This window comes from Genypterus blacodes, unplaced genomic scaffold, assembly GCF_046128005.1.
Source record: "Genypterus blacodes isolate CSIRO-AG114 ecotype Tasmania unplaced genomic scaffold, CSIRO-AGI_Gbla_v1 ptg000210l_1, whole genome shotgun sequence".
NCBI lineage: Eukaryota > Metazoa > Chordata > Actinopteri > Ophidiiformes > Ophidiidae > Genypterus > Genypterus blacodes.
Window position 1 is genome coordinate 101,375 of NW_027467009.1, and position 20,294 is coordinate 121,668.

Below are 20,294 nucleotides of genomic sequence, written 5' to 3' on the forward strand. Positions count from 1 at the left end.
ATGTCAATTGATTCTGTCAAGCGATTATAAAGTACGACCGGATGTGATGCCGAAATGCCTTCAAAAGAAAACAATTGGCTGAAACCGCCGTTTCAAAAAATGCCTCAACAGCATGGAGAGAACGCGACTGTATTTGTTTTATACAAATTTATCAGTCACGCGCATCTTAGAATGTATATATCATTAAATCAATATCCAGGGTTGTTGACTGATAAAAACGTTTTCCCATATATTTGTTTTATTCTGAAATTTACAGGAAGTCTGTATTTTCGACGTGTGCCTCTTACGCGTGCCATTTTAACTACATGCGCGTGGTCAACAGCAAGGCGCCGGGAAGCAGCTAACCGGTAAATTTCTTACAAACACAAGTTGCTAATGTTCCTTCTAATGAATTATTGGTTATTTGTGAACATTTTCTTCTCAAATAATACGCTAAAAGGGAATATTTGTGTTCAGCTCCGAGTAGTTCACGTACATTGGAAGTGTCAGAAAGCTCTGTCCGAAATCCGTCCACATATGTGCCACTTTAATGGAGTCTTGTGAGACGTTCAAAGTCTTAACTGAAAAACTCTCCGCTTTACGTGCTTTAATCTGTCAAACTCGCGTTCAAATCCGGCTTTGATTGATACTATATAAAACCGGTAATTTATGATTCGACACATTTCGCCCTCCCTGTTTCCTCATCTACCACTGAACAGCCAGAAGGGTTGAACTCGTAAACTCAACCGTATTTTTCTGTAATTTTCCAAACAAAAGGGTAAACTGTCACATATATTCTGACATAAACACTGTTAAGTTTCATCGCTCTCAAAGGAGAAACGTCATTCAGGTAAATGTCGAGTTTGTGTGAAGCCACGCAGTCACGACTCAAGTTTAATGTCGCAGTAATGTAGCTTATGAGTTTCATTTCCCTTTTGTTTGAACCATTCTGGTGTAGCGGCTGTACGCATGTTTCTATAAATCTATGCAATTAATATAAACCTAGTGTTTGATTCGTTGGGACTCATGTTGCTTTGTACAGGTAGGCTGATGATAACGGAGTGTACTTGGAGAGATCAGGTCTAGTGGTCTCTGTCTGCAGGTTTTGAGGTGAAAGGTGACTGCGCTCTGATTGGCTGATATCCATGAAGCCACCCTGCTGTCATTGGCTGTGCAGCATGTCCCCGTGTCTCTCCTCCGTCTCTCTCACATCTCTCCAGGACTGATAACTTTCTTGTACTACAGTGTGTTCCTCTTATCGGTGGCTGGTGGAGGAGATGCATCATGTGGTCCCACAGTAATGCTTCCCTTTGTCCACGCTGATGTTAGAATCTATTCAACCAGCCACAGACTCCACTCTTTCTCTCCTGCTCTCTAGCCGCTGGTGGTGACGACATCCTTGAGGCTCAGAGTGTGTTTATGGTCTGTAAACACGCCATGCATTATATCCTCCACATATTTTGGTCATTAGCTTTGCGGCAGACGTCTGAGCTGAAGGGAAGTGGAGCTAAATTATTAAGTACTAATGTAAAAAAGGTTGTTAATTTGTTGTATTACAGCTTGGCATTGCAGTGTGACGAGAGGCCAAAATGTCACATTCACCCGTCTGTCTGAAATGGTTCTTAAATGAGCCTATAATACCACATATGTATGCTAACATTACTAGCAGATGTTTGTGGTGCAGTTTCCTCACACAGTAGCATTGCAGATGTCTTCTCCTGGATCTGCTGTCTATCTCTAACTGTGACAATGCTGTTTGTCTAAAGGGCTTTATACTACTAAATCATCATAATCTTTGCTCCAGACTTAATGTACAGAGCAAATGTGACTGTTTGAACACGTACAGTATGTTATCATGACAAATCTCAATCAATATCACACGTGTGCAAAGTTGCCCAAGAGGCCATCACAGGAGACACACGGCTGCAGGAGTTTAGGCTAGGAGAAGGAGACGAGTGAGGATTCTAGAACATTCTAGAATTTCAACCACATACAGAATAAATGTGTAGTGTTAATATTCATGCTGTTGATTGACATGACTGACTGAAGGGATGATGTGGCTTTATGCGTCAGGCTCTAACCCACAACACAGCAGCTGTGCTTTGTGTCCCACAACACGCTGCATGACAGAGACACTCTCTGTCTCTCTCTCTCTCTCTCTCTCTCTCTTTCTCTCCCCCTCTCTCTGTCTCTCGCTCTCTCTCTCTGTCTCCCTCCCTCTCTCTTTCTCCCTCTTCCTCCCTCCCTCCCCTCCTCTCTCTCTCTCCCTTCTGCTCTGCTTGTGTTCATTGTTTATCTCACTCCGTCTAATCGTCTCAGTTGACCACATAGAGGTCAGGGGGCACTGGGTGAAAGGTGAGGGTCCTAGAACATGCCTGAACCTGTTGGCATGTCTAAGGAAGCTCCTAGCTTGGACGCTCTCCCTCAGGTATTTCAAGTGGAGTATGTATTTAATATTTTATTGGATTTATTAGCTTATGCACTTTACTTGTTTTGTACTAAAGAAGTGTTGAAGTTCTCCTGCGTTGTCCTTGGGTAACTGGGCTGTGGATGAATTGATTATGTCCAGCAGTAGAATGTATTGTGTTGGTGGGGGAAAGTCATTGATCTGATTGCGTAGAGACTCACTGGAGACAGTTATGCTATCAAACACACACTCCTTATTGAGATTTAACGTCACTGTACATCTCTCAATCTAAGGACTATAGATATGGTTGTGTTTATCCAAAGTGTAGGGTTGACCTGTAAACACTGCTTTACCTGGATGTTTATCCTGCAGGGACCTGGTGGCTTTTTAGCTTGTGTGATGTCGCCACATGAAGTGGCTGAGAGAATGTTCTAGAGCTTTACAGTACTTTACAGACAAGTAGCAACATGGACAAGCTGATGCCAAATGGCTCCAAAAGGCTTCAATGTAAAGAGCTGGACTGCAAACGTCCAGGCCGTAGCTGAGTAATCAGATGAGGCTGAAGGTGGAGTTCAGTCAGGCTTCAGGGAAAACTTTGAATTTAACCGTTGGTTCACTTTGCAGTAACAGAGCAGATTTAGTTTTACGAGATAAGAAGCGTGACTTTGCTCTGAGAGGCCATGGGAAGCACAGTGGAGCTGTGTCCATATGATGACTCTGACTCTGACTCGGCCTGGTGTGAGACGTTTGGGACAAATTGGAGCCAAACACTGAACCGATTGCTAAACCTGGATGTTTCCGGTTAAACCACCTGCTTGTTTTTTTCTGTGTCCCTTTAGAAAACAACGTCCCCTTCGTCTCTCCCTGTCTCAGCTGTTCCCAGTGCTCCAGCCATTACTGCTCTTGTGATTTCCCCCTAGTCTACACGCTCTCCGCCTCACTTCCTGTTTCATTCACATCATCTTTGTCCCTGGTCTCGTCCTGTCCTTCCCGCTTCATGCTTGTCCTTATTCTACCTTCTCTCCTTTCCACTCTTACAAAACCATTGTTCCGTGCCAAGGCAGAAACCTGTAATTTAATGAATCTGATTGTTCTTGATGGGATTGAAATAATTCCAAGATATCGGGTGTGACTGAACACAGAAGGCGCTTTCTTTCACACACATTTCTTAAAGTTCCGCACAGCCTGGAGAAAATGATTGGCTGGATGTAACAAGAATCTATGCACACGAAGGCATTCATTAACCAATCACCTGATCCTCTCATCTAATCTCAAACTGAATGTTTAATCCCAAATCTCAGGAACACTTATTCAACCGATCCTCGCCACCGTATTGATTCAGGTCACCGAGTGCTCAATGGATTTATCAGTAACATGAAGCGTTTTGAGTGACAGTACTCGGACTCCCTGACGTGACACAATCAGCCAATGGGAGCCCTCCTGGCACCGCGGTGACCTTTGATTGGTAGATTAGCCGAGGTTACATATCACCTTGTGTGTGTGTTTGGGTTGGTGCTGGAGCGGTGCGTCCCAGGGAGAGCAGACGCAGCGTTTGGTTACTTAGCAGCAGGAGCAACGGCGTTCACGCAGGCATTTGGCTTTAGAGCTGAGAGAGGAAGCAGATCTCATCCTGACAGGTGAGTGCGGGAGAAAGCCGGTTTGGGCAGAAATGCACTTAATGTATGGACTGTGGCAGCGTGATGCTCGGAGGGTCGTCCTCTTGTTCTGATGCTCATGGAAACGGGTGGATACAGGTAAAGGCTTCTCAGGTTAACAAAGGCCAGCACACAGGTGGGCCCCTTTTTATCTGGATGGCTATGATTTCTCTCACAGTAATCCCATGAGGTGATTCTTTAGGAGAAGTGTACTAGAGGACAAATCTGTGGCATTTACCAACAAACAAATAGCCAATGTTTGATTTGGCCCACAATGAGTAATGTTGGCTAATACGGCTGAGTATGATCGGTCCCCGGCTCCTTTATCCTGCAACATCTAGATCAGGTCAGGTCCTATCGATTCTGTCACAGCGTCTGTTGGCACTTTAAACAATTTGCTTTGACCCAATCTACAGGCACGTTTGGCTCCTGTACTGTATGAGCCAAACCTACAGGCTCCAGCGCTGTGACTGACAGTCTGCCTGTTGAACAGTTGCTTGATGACTTGCTCCAGTTTTGATGCTTACAATCCTGAATAACTCCATTTCCTGTCCCATAATCTGGCTCTGTTTCTTAGAGTAAACATACTTGCTTCTTACCTTAAGTGTATTTTCTGTCTCTCTGTGTTTGTATCGTTGATTTTTCCTCTATTTGTTCCCTGATGGCTTTATTTTCACTTTGCTGTGGACAGATGTGTCAGATCATCAGGGGAGAGACTCTGATAGATTCTCTGATAGCCTGACGCCCTCGGGCTCCACTGACTGTGCTGTTAGCTTGGAATCTGGGCCTAAGGTCGTGGTATCTTCCTGTGGGGTCGTGTGGAGGTGGACCTTTTACTTTGTTTCACTCGGGGCCCTCAGACTCTATTTTTACGTATGTGTATATATTTAAAGTCACTTGACCTTCGCTCGTCCAGTCTGTCACCTCATCCGCGTGTGTGTGTGTTCATGTTTGAGTGTGTCTTTATTTTCCGACCCTGCGAGCCGTCGTGCCATCTGTTAGACACACACACACACACACACACACACACACACACACACACACACACACACACACACACACACACACACACACACACACACTTAACATGGGAAACTGACACGTAACATGGGAAACTGACACCTGCTGTCAGGAGGAAATATGTTGGATGTGACAGGAATCTTATCTGAACGATGTAGATTTGGCTCCTGTGTGCCTGAGCTCAGTAACCTGGCACCCATAGGAGACGTTTGAGCTCAGCTGTGTAAACACACCTCTGCTGCTGGTTGATCCAAGACGTTTCCAAAATGGCAATTAAAAAATCAAAAAAAACCCTCATCAAGGAATTTTTTTCATGCTAGAAATAACAGCCTCTGTGGGTGTAACAGCGTGTGTGTGTGTGTGTGTGTGTGTGTGTGTAAAACGGCTCAGACCTGGTGCAGCTCACAAGTCTGAACGGCTTTTTGGGAGAGGGGGCCTTAAAGAAACAGTACCTACAATGTCCTGTTTTCACTCAGTGTGCGCAGTAAGGGAGGGTTGAAGTGATGGAAGTGGTTGTTTACATATTAAATGTGTGTAAGTTCCCTTGAAGAGGCTCGGCACTCTCAGGGGGACGATCATCATTTGAAGTCTTGGATTGGCGCATGCATGAACTGCAAAACCACGCCAGCAGGCAAATGTACACAAACGAGGGCGAGGCAAAGCTTCACTTTGCATTCACTCTTTCACTCTAGCATTCACACTTCTGACCACCCGACATGGAGACATCTTTGCCCTCACTGACGCAAATTTGGCCCAGTCCAGCCCCTTTATTCTGTAGAGCAGAACTGAACCATCAGACGGACTGGAGAGTGTTTCGCTCCAAATGAAGGCGGTTTATGACCTCAGAATAAAATACCACATTGATTAAGGATGTTACAGCGCCAGGAAGAGCGCTTTGTCTCCTTCAAAACATAACTCAGACTAATTCAAAACAAGATGATGTCATCAGTCATTCATGCTTATTGAAGTCTGTGGGCCAGTGGGCGGCGGTCGGTTCTCCAGGCGCCCCTTTATTTGCCCCTTTAGGGCTCAGGTAGAAACACAGGTTGCCGGGGCGATGTTGCCCTTTGCCCCCTGGTTATTTACTGCAGCGTCTCCACATACCAGACAGAGACGTGAGCCTCGGCCCTCAGTGGGAGTGCAGAGTTAGAAACGCCTCAAACCAAACGGAAAGGTTTTCAAAAAAGCAACACCTAGAGCTCAAAACTCTAAATACTTGCCTTGTTTACTGTAAACGGTACTGGATGACCTCTCTCTCTCCATTTCTTTCTCTTCAGGTTCCCTCCTGGCCAGCGTCCCCCCACACACTCCTTAGTTTAGCAGACACACTCTTTACCTCACATTAGGACATTAAACATACACACCTTGACACGCTCTACTGCCACTACGTAAGCAATTACACATACACAACGTTAACAAGAGACACCAACACACAACAGTCATCTTTCACACTCCAGGTGCACAGACACACACACACACACACACACACACACACACACACACTCGGGTCGCATCATGCTCAGCCAGGACTTTTTGCAGAAGCTGCCAGAAATGGATAATGTGGCTCAGTACATCAGGAATCTCTCCACTCCTGCACTGGTCAGCATGGGGGCAGTGGCTGCCGTGACAACCTACTACCTGGCCACGCGACCTCAGCTCCCCCCGCCAGTCTGTGACCTCCACATGCAGTCAATTGAGATCGAGGTAAGGTAGAACACCTCAAGTCTGTGTGTGAGGGTACGACTCACTCTCCTCTGCCACAGTGCTCCATCATTTGCATGGCTTTCCCTTACTGTGCCCTTGGACTGTACGGCCAACTGTTCTATCCTTTACAATGGAATGTATGTATGGCTTAAAAAGTTGGATTATCATGTGAGGCCTTCACACACCTGCACCGTTGTGTGTGTGTGTGTGTGCGTGTGTGATTAAAGACAGAGGTGAGGTGTGAATTGGCTGCTCTGGTGAGTAAACAGGTAGAGCCTGTCTGACTACACGGCCGCTGTGGTTACAGGGTATTAATGCGTTATCCTATAGGTGTGTGTGAGTGTGTCTGAAGGAGGGACCAGCAGCAACACTTCCTCGGTCACATGAGTAAAAGGTATTTCCATTCCTCAGGGAGGAGAAATGGCACGGCAGTCGGCCCTGCTGAGAGGAGGAGACAACATCACTCATATTTATGATGACGCCACAACCATGTATGAGTTCTTCCTCAGAGGAGCCAGAGTCTCAAGTAAGTGACAAACAACTTCAAATGATTCTGTACATGTATGGATTGAGTTTGTATTTGTAGTTTGTTTTCATAACCTGTTGGCATCAGTATTGACCTGAACAATGTAGAAGCTTCTCCTCATACCTGCGGTCTGGTTTACCTGTGAGCCGCCGTATGCGTCATCATGACAGTTACCTGTAGGGAGATCCGGGCAAACTGTTTTGTTTACTTTACCTGCCTCCCTGGAAATATAAACAAACCACGCCCCGTCTGTTTAATCAAGATAGCTCACAGTTTGGGCCGCGCCCTTTTTATTCAGACTCGGTGGCCTCCGCCAATTAAAGCTCAGCTGCTTGAGTTTTACTACGGCTCAGAGCGGCGTGCGTCTCAATGTTTACAGGCACAGATTCACGGAGTGAAGTAAGAGGTTGAGACATTATTGCGTCGACGTGCTCTATACAGTGCGTGTTTTAATGAAGTGACGGTCGGGGTGCTGCAGGCTGCCTGCTCCGGGTGTTGGTTTACTCCCTATGTGGGTGCTATGGTAATGTGAGAATGATGAGATTGTGTCACTGTGCATACAAACACACACCGACTTGCCTCCTCTGTCACACACTGCAAATATTTAAAATCATTCTAATAATTATTCCCTTAAAGTATATTTCAAATCTCTATTCCAGGTGTTTGCCCAGAATAATCTGTGTTGTACAGAGGAAAGGTTTAATGTTACAGCACTGTTGACTTCCTATCATCTGGTTTCTTTGTCGTTTATTTGTTCCGCCTCTGCTTTTATCCTGTAGATAATGGCGCCTGTCTGGGCTCCAGGAAACCTAAACAGCCGTACGAGTGGTTATCCTACAGCGAGGTCAGACTCTCAGCACAGCGTGACCACATATGAACTAGGATGGACACAGTGCCTGTCTGTCTGTCTGCTCTTATGCAATAATGATGAATTCATATTGTGTGTGTGTGTGTATGTGTCTTAGGTTAAGGAGCGAACAGAGAATCTGGGTTCAGCGTTTCTCCACAGAGGACACTCGAAGACCACTGATCCCCACATTGGCATTTTCTCCCAGAACAGACCCGAGGTACAAACAGGAACCACATGTCTGAGTCACACACAGGGACCATGACAACGCCGCTCTGGTATCAGTTATGAGAACATGAGGTTTATCCTCCATCGGCTGAGGTTTAAGTTTAATTTAGAAGCTCTAATGAAATGAAATGAAACAATGAAAAGCCAAACACCAAAGCCAAAAACAGCGTTCCATTACTTGCTTGCTCTTTTCGAAGAGTTCACAAACCTAATTCTGCCTTTAAGCTACGAGTAACTAACAAAAGCCTTTCAGCTACTCGGCAGATCCAGACAGAATCCATTCTTAAATGTCCTGTGTGTGTGTGTGTGTGTGTGTGTGTGTGTGTGTGTGTGTGTGTGTGTGTGTGTGTGTGTGTGTGTGTGTGTGTGTGTGTGTGTGTGTGTGTGTGTGTGTGTGTGTGTGTGTGTGTGTGTGTGTGTGTGTGTGTGGTGTGTGTGTACAGTGGACCATCTCTGAGCTGGCCTGTTACACCTATTCTCTGGTGTCGGTGCCTCTTTATGACACTCTGGGGACAGAAGCCATCACCTACATAGTAGATAAAGGTAAACGTCAACAACAACACTATTCACACATTTCTATCATTCAGTGTGTGTGTTGACTCGCTTCATATCGTTATAATCCGCATGTAAACATGTCGTGTTGTGTCTGCAGCCTCCATCTCCACCATCGTGTGTGACGTGGAGAGCAAAGTCAACCTGGTGCTGGAGTGTGTGAAGGACAAGACGCATTCAGTGAAGACCATCGTCCTAATGCAGAGCCCCAGTGAGGAGCTGGTCAGCAGGGGGCAGCAGGCCGGGATCCAGATCATCAGCCTGCTGGAGATGGAGGTCAGCAGGGTTCTCCTCCTCCCCGTCCGTCTTCCTCTCATGTCCTCATCGGCCTTTTGCCCTTTCTTCAGATTATTCTTGGAAGTCTTTTTGCCCATCTGTGTTTGACTCATAGCTGCTGCTGTTTGTGGTTCTTTCTCTTTGACTTTGCTTGTTTCATTTCTCCTTTTTTGCTGTCTTGTTCTTAACTTGACATACCATTTCGGTTTGTTCCTCAGAACTGTCTTCCTACCATTTTTATTTATTTATTTATTGCATCTGCTTTATTACATTTGTTAATAGTTGTCCTTGCTTGTGTTCCTTTGTGGGTTAATTGTCATTGTCCAGACTTCAGTAATGTGGTGTTCTTGTTTCCTAGGCGATTGGTAAGGCCAACCATCAGCAACCAGTGGTGAGTAAATATTGGCCCTATACAAACCAGTAATGTAAATACTGTGTGTTGCCCGACGCTGTTTGACGCCTTTGTCCCTCCAGCCCCCGCAGCCCGAGGACATGGCCGTCATCTGTTTTACAAGTGGAACCACAGGTCACACACACTTTCATAGAGAATACATGATGCGCTCTAATATCAATCATTTAATATTAGTTTATATTCTGATCTGTTTCATAGCTTTGTGTTTGTATTTTCTGCACTTTCAGGCAGTCCTAAAGGAGCAATGTTGACACACGGAAATATAGTTTGCAACTGCTCAGCCTTCATCAAAGTCACTGAGGTATGAGTCTCATGTTATAGGAATACATTTATATCTGTCCACGGTGTTACGGTCACTAAAGGAACTACAGAGACAAACAGCACAGGACAAGTCATGAATTAAGGAGGCAGGTTTGTTCAGTTTGTACTTTTAGTCTCCAGTCCACCATAGAGGCCTGAGGTCTTAGAGCTCTGACTCCATAAAGACAAAGCTGTTAGGATGAGCATCAAACACAACACAGTGGTTTTGTCACAATGCTGTAATCTTTCATCATCCACAAGTGTCCTTTAGTTTCACCTCCTGTGTGACTAAGTGTGCGGGGAGAAGAGAGTGAGTCAGAGGTCATGGGAGGAAGCAGGACATGAATACGGGGGGAGGGATGAGGAAGGCAGGAAGCGCAGAGAGGCCTCAAAGCCTCCACTGATCATTATCATCTGTGTGCACCTCCACAAGACTGGATGTGGAGTGTGTGTGCAGGAGGAAGTGGAAATAACTAGAAAACTAAAAGGAAGAAGTTGAGACGTCAGCTGTTTCCACACTCAGCTGCTCTCCTTCCTCCCCTGAGAGGTTGTTGACGCTGACACACAGACCTACTAACTGAGGCCAAAGTGTGCCAACATCACATTTTGTCACCCTACACCCCCACAGGTCTGTTCTGCTCCTGAAGTATAACCAAAGTGAAGGGATTTGATCCTTTGCCCCTTCCTCTCTCCAGTCTTACGCTCAGACCTCCTCAGACGATGTCATGATGTCTTTCTTGCCTCTGGCCCACATGTTTGAGAGGGTGGTGGAGGTACAAACCCTAACTTTGTGTGTGTGTTTCCCTGTCTACTTGTCTGTCTGTGTGTGTGTGCCCGTGTCCCTCTCTGTATATTTGTCATTGTCCCTGCGTGTGTAGATCGAATGTCCCCTGAGTCCCAGTGACGTCCACATCTCCTACCTGCCCATGGCTCACATGTTTGACAGAGTAGTGCAGGTACGTTCCCATAGTTTCCCCTTCTTACTCCTCTAATGAAGACGTGTGTGTCTCTATGCCTGCGGCTTGTTTTTATCAAACTGTAGCGATTAAATGATGCTGGTGATCACTCCTGACCGTCTGCCTTCACACACAGGGAGTGATGTTTGTGCAGGGAGCAAAGATTGGATACTTCCAGGGCGATATTCGTCTGCTGATGGACGACATGCTCACACTGAAACCCACAGTGTTCCCTGTGGTGCCTCGACTCCTAAACAGGATGTATGATAAGGTATGTAGGACAAGCTGTCTGACTCTCGGACACTTTGGCCACGTCCCATTAATATTTCATCTTTCCTGGCTCTGATCCCTGAGCTATTCTCAGTCTTTGCTTCACTCTGAAATCGATCTGATTCTACAGTCTTTGAGAGCTTGTTGCCTTGTTTCTGCTTTGAGCGTCGATGAGCGATGGAAACATGAGACAATCCTATAGGGAAGCCTCTTCATATACAGCTCCTCTTATATGGCAGGACTGAGCCGACACATGTTGTTTTCCTTTGAGTGGCTGCAGTGCAGATAATGAATCTCTGACTGCTCCTCTGTGAAGGTTTCACATTCTTTGTCCGTTTGCCAGATCAGATTAACTTTGAATCAATATGGAGTAAATTCTTATCGTGATGTTGACGCTTCTGTTGTTGATTAGGTTGAACATTGGTATGTGTGTGTGTGTGCAGATCTTTGGGCAGGCTAACTCCTCTCTGAAACGCTGGGTGCTGGGTTATGCCTTCAGGCAGAAGGAGGCGGAGATGAAGAACGGCATTGTGAGGCAAAACTCAATCTGGGACCGACTCATTTTCCGGAAAGTTCAGGTACAATGGACCTCTCACTGTGTTACGCTATAATGAAGTCATTGGTGGGGTTTCAGGTAGCAGTGTTTGAAGAGCACAGGAGCTTTATGACTTTGGTCATAAAGGAGCTTGGAGCTTTTATGAGTGCCACATTCTCTTCATCCTCAAACAAAGAGAGCAGTCAGGATGAGACATATTCTATAATGCACATTGTGATGTAAATATGTGGATACCTCTGACTGATGATTTGACTGACGTGACCTGATTCCTGTCTTGATTACATTTGTGCTGCCCTCTACAGGCGAGCCTGGGAGGCCACGTACGGCTCATGATAACAGGAGCCGCTCCCATTTCTCCTGCTGTCCTCACATTCCTGAGAGCTGCAATAGGCTGCCAGGTAACACACACACACACACACACACACACACACTACACTACACTACACTACACTACACTACACTACACTAGTGCTGCCAATATTGATTAATGTATCAATTATTTTCTGAGTTGATGATAAATCAATGATGTGTTTTTTTTAAAGGAAATAATATGGCCCCTCTTTTCTCTCTGGTAGTTCTATGAAGGCTATGGGCAGACGGAGTGCACTGCTGGATGTACCTTGACCCTGCCTGGAGACTGGTCTGCAGGTAAAACACACACCTCTCTGTGTTTTCTAATTCAGCTGCTCATAGTTGACTTGTATCAGTAAGTAAGGAGTACATGTTGACCTCATCTCTCCAGGTCACGTTGGCGCTCCTCTGCCCTGTAACAGCATCAAACTGGTGGATGTGACTGAGATGAACTACCTGGCTTCAAACGGAGAGGGAGAGGTGAATCACGCGCTACAGAAACATGGACAGTATATGCTCCTCACACTTAGGACATCATTCCCAATCGTGTGTGTTTGTGTGTTTCTAGGTTTGTATCAAGGGTCCAAACGTGTTCAAGGGCTACCTGAAGGACCCAGAGAAGACCAAGGAGACTATTGATGAGGATGGATGGGTTCATACTGGAGATATTGGAAAATGGCTTCCAGTGGGTCAAGAAGCTTTAGCTTTGCACATTTTCACTTCAAGATTCATGTACTGCATGTTCCCCTGTGTTGAGTAATCAGACTTCTTATACAGAAATTAATCCTGTGTGTGTGTGTGTGTGTGTGTGTGTACACAGAATGGCACGCTGAAGATCGTGGACAGGAAGAAGCACATCTTCAAGCTGGCACAGGGAGAATACATCGCTCCAGAAAAGATAGAGAATGTTTACGTCCGGAGCGACGCGGTGGCTCAGCTCTACGTGCATGGAGACAGTCTGCAGGTGGGCGGAGGAGGTTTGGGTTCAGGTGCCCTCAGGGATGCTGCTCACAGGGGTCGCATAGGTCAATCATAGATGTCGACGCATGTCACCATAGCAACGTAGTAATGTAATTTTAAAACATCCGTAAGAAACTCCTTACTACTGTGTGCTCAAGTAATTTCAGAAAAAAAACACCTCTGCTTTATTCTTACCTGTGTTACTCGTCCTCCTCGTCCTTCTCATCCTCTTCATCAGGCTTGTTTGGTGGCAGTCGTGGTTCCTGACCCGGACTTCCTGCCTGCCTGGGCCAAGAAGACTCTGGGACTGCAGGGCAGCTACCAGGAACTATGTGACAGAGAGGTAACAATGGACTCATGCAACACAGATAAACCACCTGCATGCTGCTTCCTGTTGTGATGAATGACTTTGATGTGGTCCGTCTGTGGTCTGTGGGGATTTGTTTTACACACACAGGAACATGTACGGTATAATGCTGTCTAATAAATGGTACCTGCAAACATTTAGAAGAGGAGCAGAGATATAGTGGTCATTAATCGCTGGTTCCTTTCTTTACAGGATGTGAAGGCAGCTGTCTTACAGGACTTGGTGCAGTTGGGCAAGGAAGCAGGACTCAAGTCCTTTGAGCAGGTAGAACAGACATGGACCGACCGACATGGAGCACCTTCATTAAACTACTACACAGCTCTGTAGAAATCATTTGATCAACTGTGAATTGTTTTCATTCTCTTTAACAAAGTCTGTCTGCTCTGTGTGTGTGTGTGCGTGTATGTTTGTGTGTGTGTGTGTGTGTGTGTGTGTCTCCTCCAGGTGAAGGCCATCTGTATCCACACAGAGATGTTCTCAGTCCAGAACGGCCTGCTCACTCCAACTCTGAAATCCAAGAGGGCCGACCTAAGACAGCACTTCAGACCTCAGATAGACGAGCTGTACGCTGGCATCAAAATGTAAAGAGGAGCAACAGAAGAGCTCTACCAAAGGCAACCAGACCCACACAGGAGGACAAGGTAGAAACAAGAGGATAGGAAGAGAATAGGAAGATCCATCCATTAAAAGCAGAAACAGGAAACGCGAGTATAGATCGCAGGAAACAAAACCCCAGCCGTCAGTACAGGAAAGAATCTGCACAACAATGATGAGTGTATTTATGTACAGTATATTTAGAACAGTGTGCTGATTCCAATCAGATCACTTTCTTGAGGAAGGGCTTTTAAAGGGAATTATCAGAGTATAACTCAGGACTGCTGGGTCACAAGCCATACGCAGTACCTCCTCTACACACACATGCGCGCACACACACACACACACACACACACACACACACACACACACACACACACACACACACACACACACACACACACACACACACACACACACACACACACACACACACAGTGAAACCTTAGGAATCACCTGGATGTCTAAACTTAAATCCTCAACAAATGTGGCCCGATCCTCACCAATGACACAGTCTCTTTGATTAGGTCACACTTTACATGGGCAGAGCTGAGCAGACTCTGACTTTGTGTATATTTACTTTATAAAGCACGGGTACAGCGCACACCTCCACCGTCTCATCCCACAACACACACACACACACACACACACACACACACACACACACACACACACACACACACACACACACACACAACACACAAATCGGACCACATTTGATTTATGAAGAACTCCACTTCATTCCAAAGGGTTCACTAGCCACTGCACAGCAACAGGTTTTGACTCAAAGATGAAGAGGGTAGAGTCAAAGTATTGAGAGAGCTTTGCTAAGGATTTAAGTGTTTGATGCCATTTTGATTACTTTGTAACCCAAACACTTTTGTACACCTCAGCCTTATCATGTAAATGTCACCAATGAGATTTTTCGGTCAGATATCACTTAGTTTTGTTTGTCATGTGCTGTTAGGTTCTGTTCATGTGAGTTTTGACCTGGATAACGGACCACAGGTTTGTTTCTGTTGGGTCATTTCATGTTTTTATGACTAAGTCGGGATCATGTTGGATTCTGGGATGCATCACCAACCTAAGAGGGTAAGGTGCTTACAGCCAAGGCAGGACATAGGAATAGGCTCTGTTCATGTTTTAATTTATTTATGACGGTAACGGGATGGGAAGAGACTTTTTTTTAAAGGAATCAATTATTATAAATTATTCAATGTTTTATAAAGTGGTTGTCATTAATCATGTGAACAACTTGATTGAGATCCAATTGACTATGGTTTTAATTTGTGGATATAGCTTTGTGTATGGTGATGCCATAATTATGTTTTGTAAAAAATGTAATAAAAATCTTCGAACTAAGTTGGGTTTTTATTTCATTTGCCTTTTTAGGGAACTATCTTTTTAAATGACATTTTCCTGCATTCTAATGATCGGTATCTGCCATTTTAAACCTGTACCCATCATTTTTGTTTATTGTCAAGAACGGTACCATTGTTTGATACCATTGCGTGCGACATACGGAACATGACAAAGAACATAGTTGTACGAGGATGATTGCGAAGTATGACGGAGGTAAAGGACATCTCTAAGCAGCTTGATGTTCCTGATGTCACGGTTGCCAATATTCTCAGGACATATTCCAGGAGACCAAAGCCGACCTCCCTGGACATGGCTGCAAAACGGACAGAGCACAATAAATACTTCAGAAAGGTGCCAGCTCTAACCAATAACCCCTGCATTTATATGTGAGGTGTACACATTCCCAATCGCACCAAAACCATTCTTATTAATTCAGTTTACGTTTCATTTCTTCCATTATCGGAGTGAACTATTTGGTCTTTCGCACGGAAGATGAACTACGCCGCTTTCCGTAGGAATCATTCACTCGGGCAAGTTCTGTCGGAAGGGATTTTGATTTATTATGCACCATTTCTTATAGTGAGGGCTCTTCATCACCGTCACTATAATTCCTATCAATATAGTTGATTTTGTATTATTTTTAAACTATATTATGCTCAGGGATTTATTTAGTCTTTTATGCGGCCCCTACTCAACCTGAATATTTGGTACAGTCCGTTCTGAAGTATTTGCGGGAAGCTCGAGCCGCAGCTCGCCGGCTGTTTTCAAACCAAAGTGCTCACAATGCGGTAAGATGTTGATCTCTCTGTATTTTATAATGTTTATCACATGAAGGAGAAGTAAGTTTCTCCAGTGTATCGGTAAATGTAACGCCACACAACGTTTACTAACTCATTGTGGCGTTAGGAGTGCTGTTTAAGACGCTTAAGTAGCTCTAAATTGCAGACTCGCCACTCTTCGGTCGTGTTTGTCGTGTTGTTCCTGCGCCTCCTCATGAAACTTACTGAAGAAATGAAAAATGTTCCCACAGAGCCAATAAAGGCAGAGGAGCCAAGATGGTGACTGCGCCGCCAGAGGAGAGACAGGTGAAGGACAGACGGGTAAAGGAGAGACAGGCGAGAATTTGAAATGCAAGAAGGCCATTTTTATGTTCTCTCCATTGTGTCCTTATCCAAGAGAGCTCCACCTGTTGACCTTCTGGAGTCGGCCAGTCTGTCCTTCCTGCAAGGGTTGCAGAAGAATGATGGTGAGGATACACAGCAGGAGGTCTGTTTGTTGCCCTCTAACGGTCGGTTAGAAGTTGCCTTAAGTTGCCTTCTTCTTAAATTAGGACTGACACTAGGTCTTGTCTGGTTGGTCTTTGGTTGGATCTCCAGAGTCTGCTGTAATACCAAACAAACAGTCCTGTATTGAGCAGGGAACTTCTTTGTTGCCTAGGTAACCGTCTCCACAGCACCGCCATCGATGAAGACTTGATCCTGTCCGAGGATGGAGGGATGAACAGAGGTAGAAGAGGCATTCCTGAGAAAGCGAAGGCCACCACCATGAAACAGAGACGAGCTGCTGTAAAGAGGAAGGACAAAGAGACAAATGAGGAGGATGAGAAGAGAGGGAAGAAAAGTAATGAAGAAAGAATGAAAGCTAGGTAAGGTCAAAGGTCGAGGTGTAGTAGCATGGCAGCTTCAGGTGGAGAGCTTAAAGTCATGTAACTGTCATCTGCATTGAGCAGGCCTGAGAAAGGAGGTGAGATGGAGAGCAAGAAGGGAAGAGGAGGAAGAGGAGGAAGGGAAACTGGTCACAGCTCTGCCCCCAAGACAAAAGGTCAACTCTCCCCTTCAGCTGCCCCAGGACTGAAACGGCTGGTGGGGAAGAAGCCGGCCAAGAGGACGAGTGAAGGACAGAAGTCTGCAGCAAGGTGAGCTCGCATACACAGAGGCTACGTATATGGAGGTGATGATGATGATGCCTTTGTGCTTCATCTGGGAAACCATAGAGCTCAAGATCAAAAGTTAAGCATTTGAATGTGGATGTGTTCTGAAATGTTCCCTGTTTAGTTCATTAGAATTCTGCCAAAAGCCTCTCTTTGTGTTAACGTAAAGACAGAAAGTTGATGCTTCTGTGTTTGTCCATTTGCTCATTTCTCTGTCCTCTGAAGGCCTAAGGAGAAGACGAAGAATGTGACTCAGAAGAAGAAGAAGAAGAGTGAACTTTCCAGTGATTCTATTTCACAGGTAAGCAGTGAGTGATGGTGTTTCTCATACTACAGTCACAGCTATGACCTCTTCTGGCAGCCAGAGGCAACTGCGCCTGGCAAACTAGTCTGGACCCCGCTGCTCATAACTCCAAAGAGCAAAAAAGCTCTTTGGAGTGTGTTTTTGTGTTTTTCAATTCAACTGTGCTGACACTTGAAGATGAATAAGTAAACACAAGTTCATATCTTTTCTACCAGGAGGAATTTGCCTCTGATCCTCGGCAGCAGCCCTTTAAGCTTCTCCTTTCCTCTGAGGAGGAGGGAGACGCCGACACCAGCTGGGTAAAAACAGGTTTAGGCCGCCGACCACAGCCCACAGCGGCATACAGCCTCTTCTTTACATTATCCTTTCATTTTCATTCCTCTCTTCTGTCTCGTTCATTCAGAAGCCCAGTCCGAAGAAGGCCAGAGTGCAGGGTTGGGTCAGAACCAGAAAGTCCTCCTCCGATACGCCCCAAACCAGGAAGTCTGCATCAGGTATGACAAAAGCCATGAAGAAGAGGTCAGCATCAGCTATGACATCTGGCTCAGCTGCAGAGTCAGAGGTAGTTATGTTGTCTCTTTACTGATTTCCTTGGTTTATCTACACCATAGAAGACGCCTCATCTTCCTCTGAACGCAACGAATCCACTGACGCAGAAATGGTCAAGGAGGATGAGCAGAGGAAGAGGAGGAGGAAGCCAGGCCGTGCAGGAGGAACAGAGTCAGAGGAGGTGCTGGAGGCTTTCCTAAGCTTCTGTGAGCGGCACAGGTAACTTCACCACACAACTGTTCAACTAATCATCTTCTAAACTCCTGGATTTAATAAAAAAAAAGAAGAATATGAATTATCCACTATCCTAACTATTTACATTCAACAATAATAATGTTATTTTATTGGTAAGCTTTTTCGTGTGTGTGTGTGTGTGTGTGTGTGTGTGTGTGTGTGTGTGTGTAGAGAATCCCTGGAGTCCACAGCAGTCAAACGGGCCTTTGACTCTTTCTCCTCATCTGTGAAGGAGCAACTCCTTCAGAAGGTCTGACTGACTGACTGTGTGTGTGTGTGTGTAGTTTTATGTAGAAATACCAAATCGTTTTTAAATAAATAAACTGCACAAACTACAAATTTAGTCAACGCTAATGTTCACTTAATTTTTATGACGCCATCCCTTTGGCTTTATAAGTCTCTCTCTCTCTCTCTCTCTCTCTCTCTCTCTCTCTCTCTGTGTGTGTGGTGTCTGGAATGTCAGAGGAACGTTGATTTGATTTCAGCGGGCTGACATGAGCTTCTCATTTATGTCGCATTGACTCCATTGTGGTGTTTAGGGTGTGTGTGAGGCCAGCTGGCATGTGTTAAAGCTAAAACACACACCAACTGGTCCCTGTGCACACACACTATAACATCTGTGTTTCTCATCCCATTAACACAGCACATTATGGATCACTTCATATGTGTTCACACGTGTGTTTCTCTACATCATACATGTCACCACTGATGGTTTGTTTCTCTAGATAACTTCTTCAAAAGAGTTCAGGATGCTTAGAAGAGAAAATGCAAAGGTAACTATGGCAACCAGTTCTACAACGACCAGTCTTGATGGCGTCTGTACTGTAGGACATCTAACTCTCTCTCTCTCTCTCTCTCTCATTCTCTCTCATTCTCTCTCTCTCTCTCCCAGGTGAAGTCTTTGATTGGCAGAAAGACACAGAAACTGTTACAGGCCAAGAATGAGCTGATCAGGTGAGACACATTTAAGAGAACACAGAAAGCTTCCATACGTACTTAGAGTGCAAGATTTGAGCCGACACGAAGAGACAAATATATTCCTTGTGAAAGAGCTTGTGTCTCTAAACGTTGTGTGTCTGTCCCACAGAGCTGAGAGCCAGGTGTCGTCCTTACAGAAGGAGGAAGTCCAGCTGAATGAGAGACTGACTGATCTGAGGCGAGGCCATGCCTTCCTCCAGAGCCTCACTCAGCTCACCACACAATACCTGGAGTACAGACACACACACCCAGAGGAGAAGGAGGAGGTACACACTATAGCAATACTTACTGAGCAGATAACAGATGTTTGTGGTGTGAGTCACTAATATTAAACAGCTGTGACTCTGCTGTGACTCTCAACAGTTTGATTGATCAACTTTGAATGGTCTTGAATGAAACCTGACAATTCCAATCTGACATCTCTTTACAAACACAAACAACCTTCTTCTGTCTTCACTAAACCGTTTCTTCTCTCTTCCTCTCCTTGCGTCCCTCGTTTCTTCTCTCCTTCCTCTCCCGTCCAGTTTGGGGCGAGCAGCTTGCCGGCCCTGCTGCTGCAGACTCAGCAGATTCTGGAAACCAGCAACAACCAGCTTGGAACCAAATAAATGGAATTATTGGTGTAAATATGAGCTCATTGCCACAAACAGTATATGTACAAATAATATTATAGACTTAATAAATGTTGTTTTGTTGAATCATAATTTGAGTGAGATTGATGGATTACCTTCCCCAGAACATGACGTTAAGGATGATTCACCCAGACATCGACTACTGTTTGGGTTTACAGGAAGCTTTTTATGAATCTTTCGATATAACAAATCATAAATTATTATTATTATTGGAAGTCGCTTTGTATAAAAGCGTCTGCTAAATGACCGTAATGTAATAAAACAATATGTTCTGGATCTGCGTGTGTAAACCTGTAATGAGTTACCTGGAAGTTTCTGTGAACTGTCATAAAAACCTGCAGCGCG

At 45.1% G+C, this 20,294-nt stretch overlaps 2 protein-coding genes across 5 annotated transcripts; both read left to right on the forward strand.

The window, feature by feature from the left end:
• The first annotated feature begins 270 nt into the window (after window positions 1-270).
• Window positions 271-14,939, forward strand: LOC143015677 (long-chain-fatty-acid--CoA ligase 1-like). Of its 2 annotated transcripts, none has more exons than XM_076169722.1 (21): window positions 271-347; window positions 6,339-6,765; window positions 7,177-7,291; window positions 8,071-8,135; window positions 8,257-8,358; window positions 8,810-8,909; window positions 9,019-9,194; window positions 9,553-9,585; window positions 9,669-9,720; window positions 9,834-9,907; window positions 10,785-10,862; window positions 10,999-11,133; window positions 11,576-11,710; window positions 11,991-12,086; window positions 12,264-12,336; window positions 12,431-12,519; window positions 12,608-12,724; window positions 12,860-13,003; window positions 13,238-13,342; window positions 13,559-13,630; window positions 13,811-14,939. In XM_076169722.1, exons 2-21 carry the CDS (start codon window positions 6,577-6,579, stop codon window positions 13,949-13,951), a joined length of 2,091 nt encoding a protein of 696 aa, XP_076025837.1. In that variant the 5' UTR covers window positions 271-347; window positions 6,339-6,576; the 3' UTR covers window positions 13,952-14,939. The 2 variants fall into 2 exon arrangements, with proteins under 2 accessions (XP_076025837.1, XP_076025838.1); XM_076169723.1 differs by lacking the exon at window positions 271-347 and adding an exon at window positions 3,911-4,023.
• Window positions 14,940-15,862: 923 nt separating this feature from the next.
• On the forward strand, window positions 15,863-19,984 carry cenpu (centromere protein U). 3 transcript variants are annotated; one of them, XM_076169732.1, is made up of 14 exons: window positions 15,863-16,110; window positions 16,353-16,422; window positions 16,499-16,568; window positions 16,760-16,967; window positions 17,052-17,237; window positions 17,478-17,553; window positions 17,772-17,855; window positions 17,960-18,050; window positions 18,168-18,324; window positions 18,511-18,589; window positions 19,065-19,112; window positions 19,232-19,293; window positions 19,427-19,583; window positions 19,842-19,984. In XM_076169732.1, exons 1-14 carry the CDS (start codon window positions 16,106-16,108, stop codon window positions 19,923-19,925), a joined length of 1,377 nt encoding a protein of 458 aa, XP_076025847.1. In that variant the 5' UTR covers window positions 15,863-16,105; the 3' UTR covers window positions 19,926-19,984. The 3 variants fall into 3 exon arrangements, with proteins under 3 accessions (XP_076025847.1, XP_076025848.1, XP_076025849.1); XM_076169733.1 differs by having other exon boundaries at window positions 18,171-18,324; XM_076169734.1 differs by having other exon boundaries at window positions 16,353-16,407.
• The last annotated feature ends 310 nt before the right edge of the window (window positions 19,985-20,294 follow it).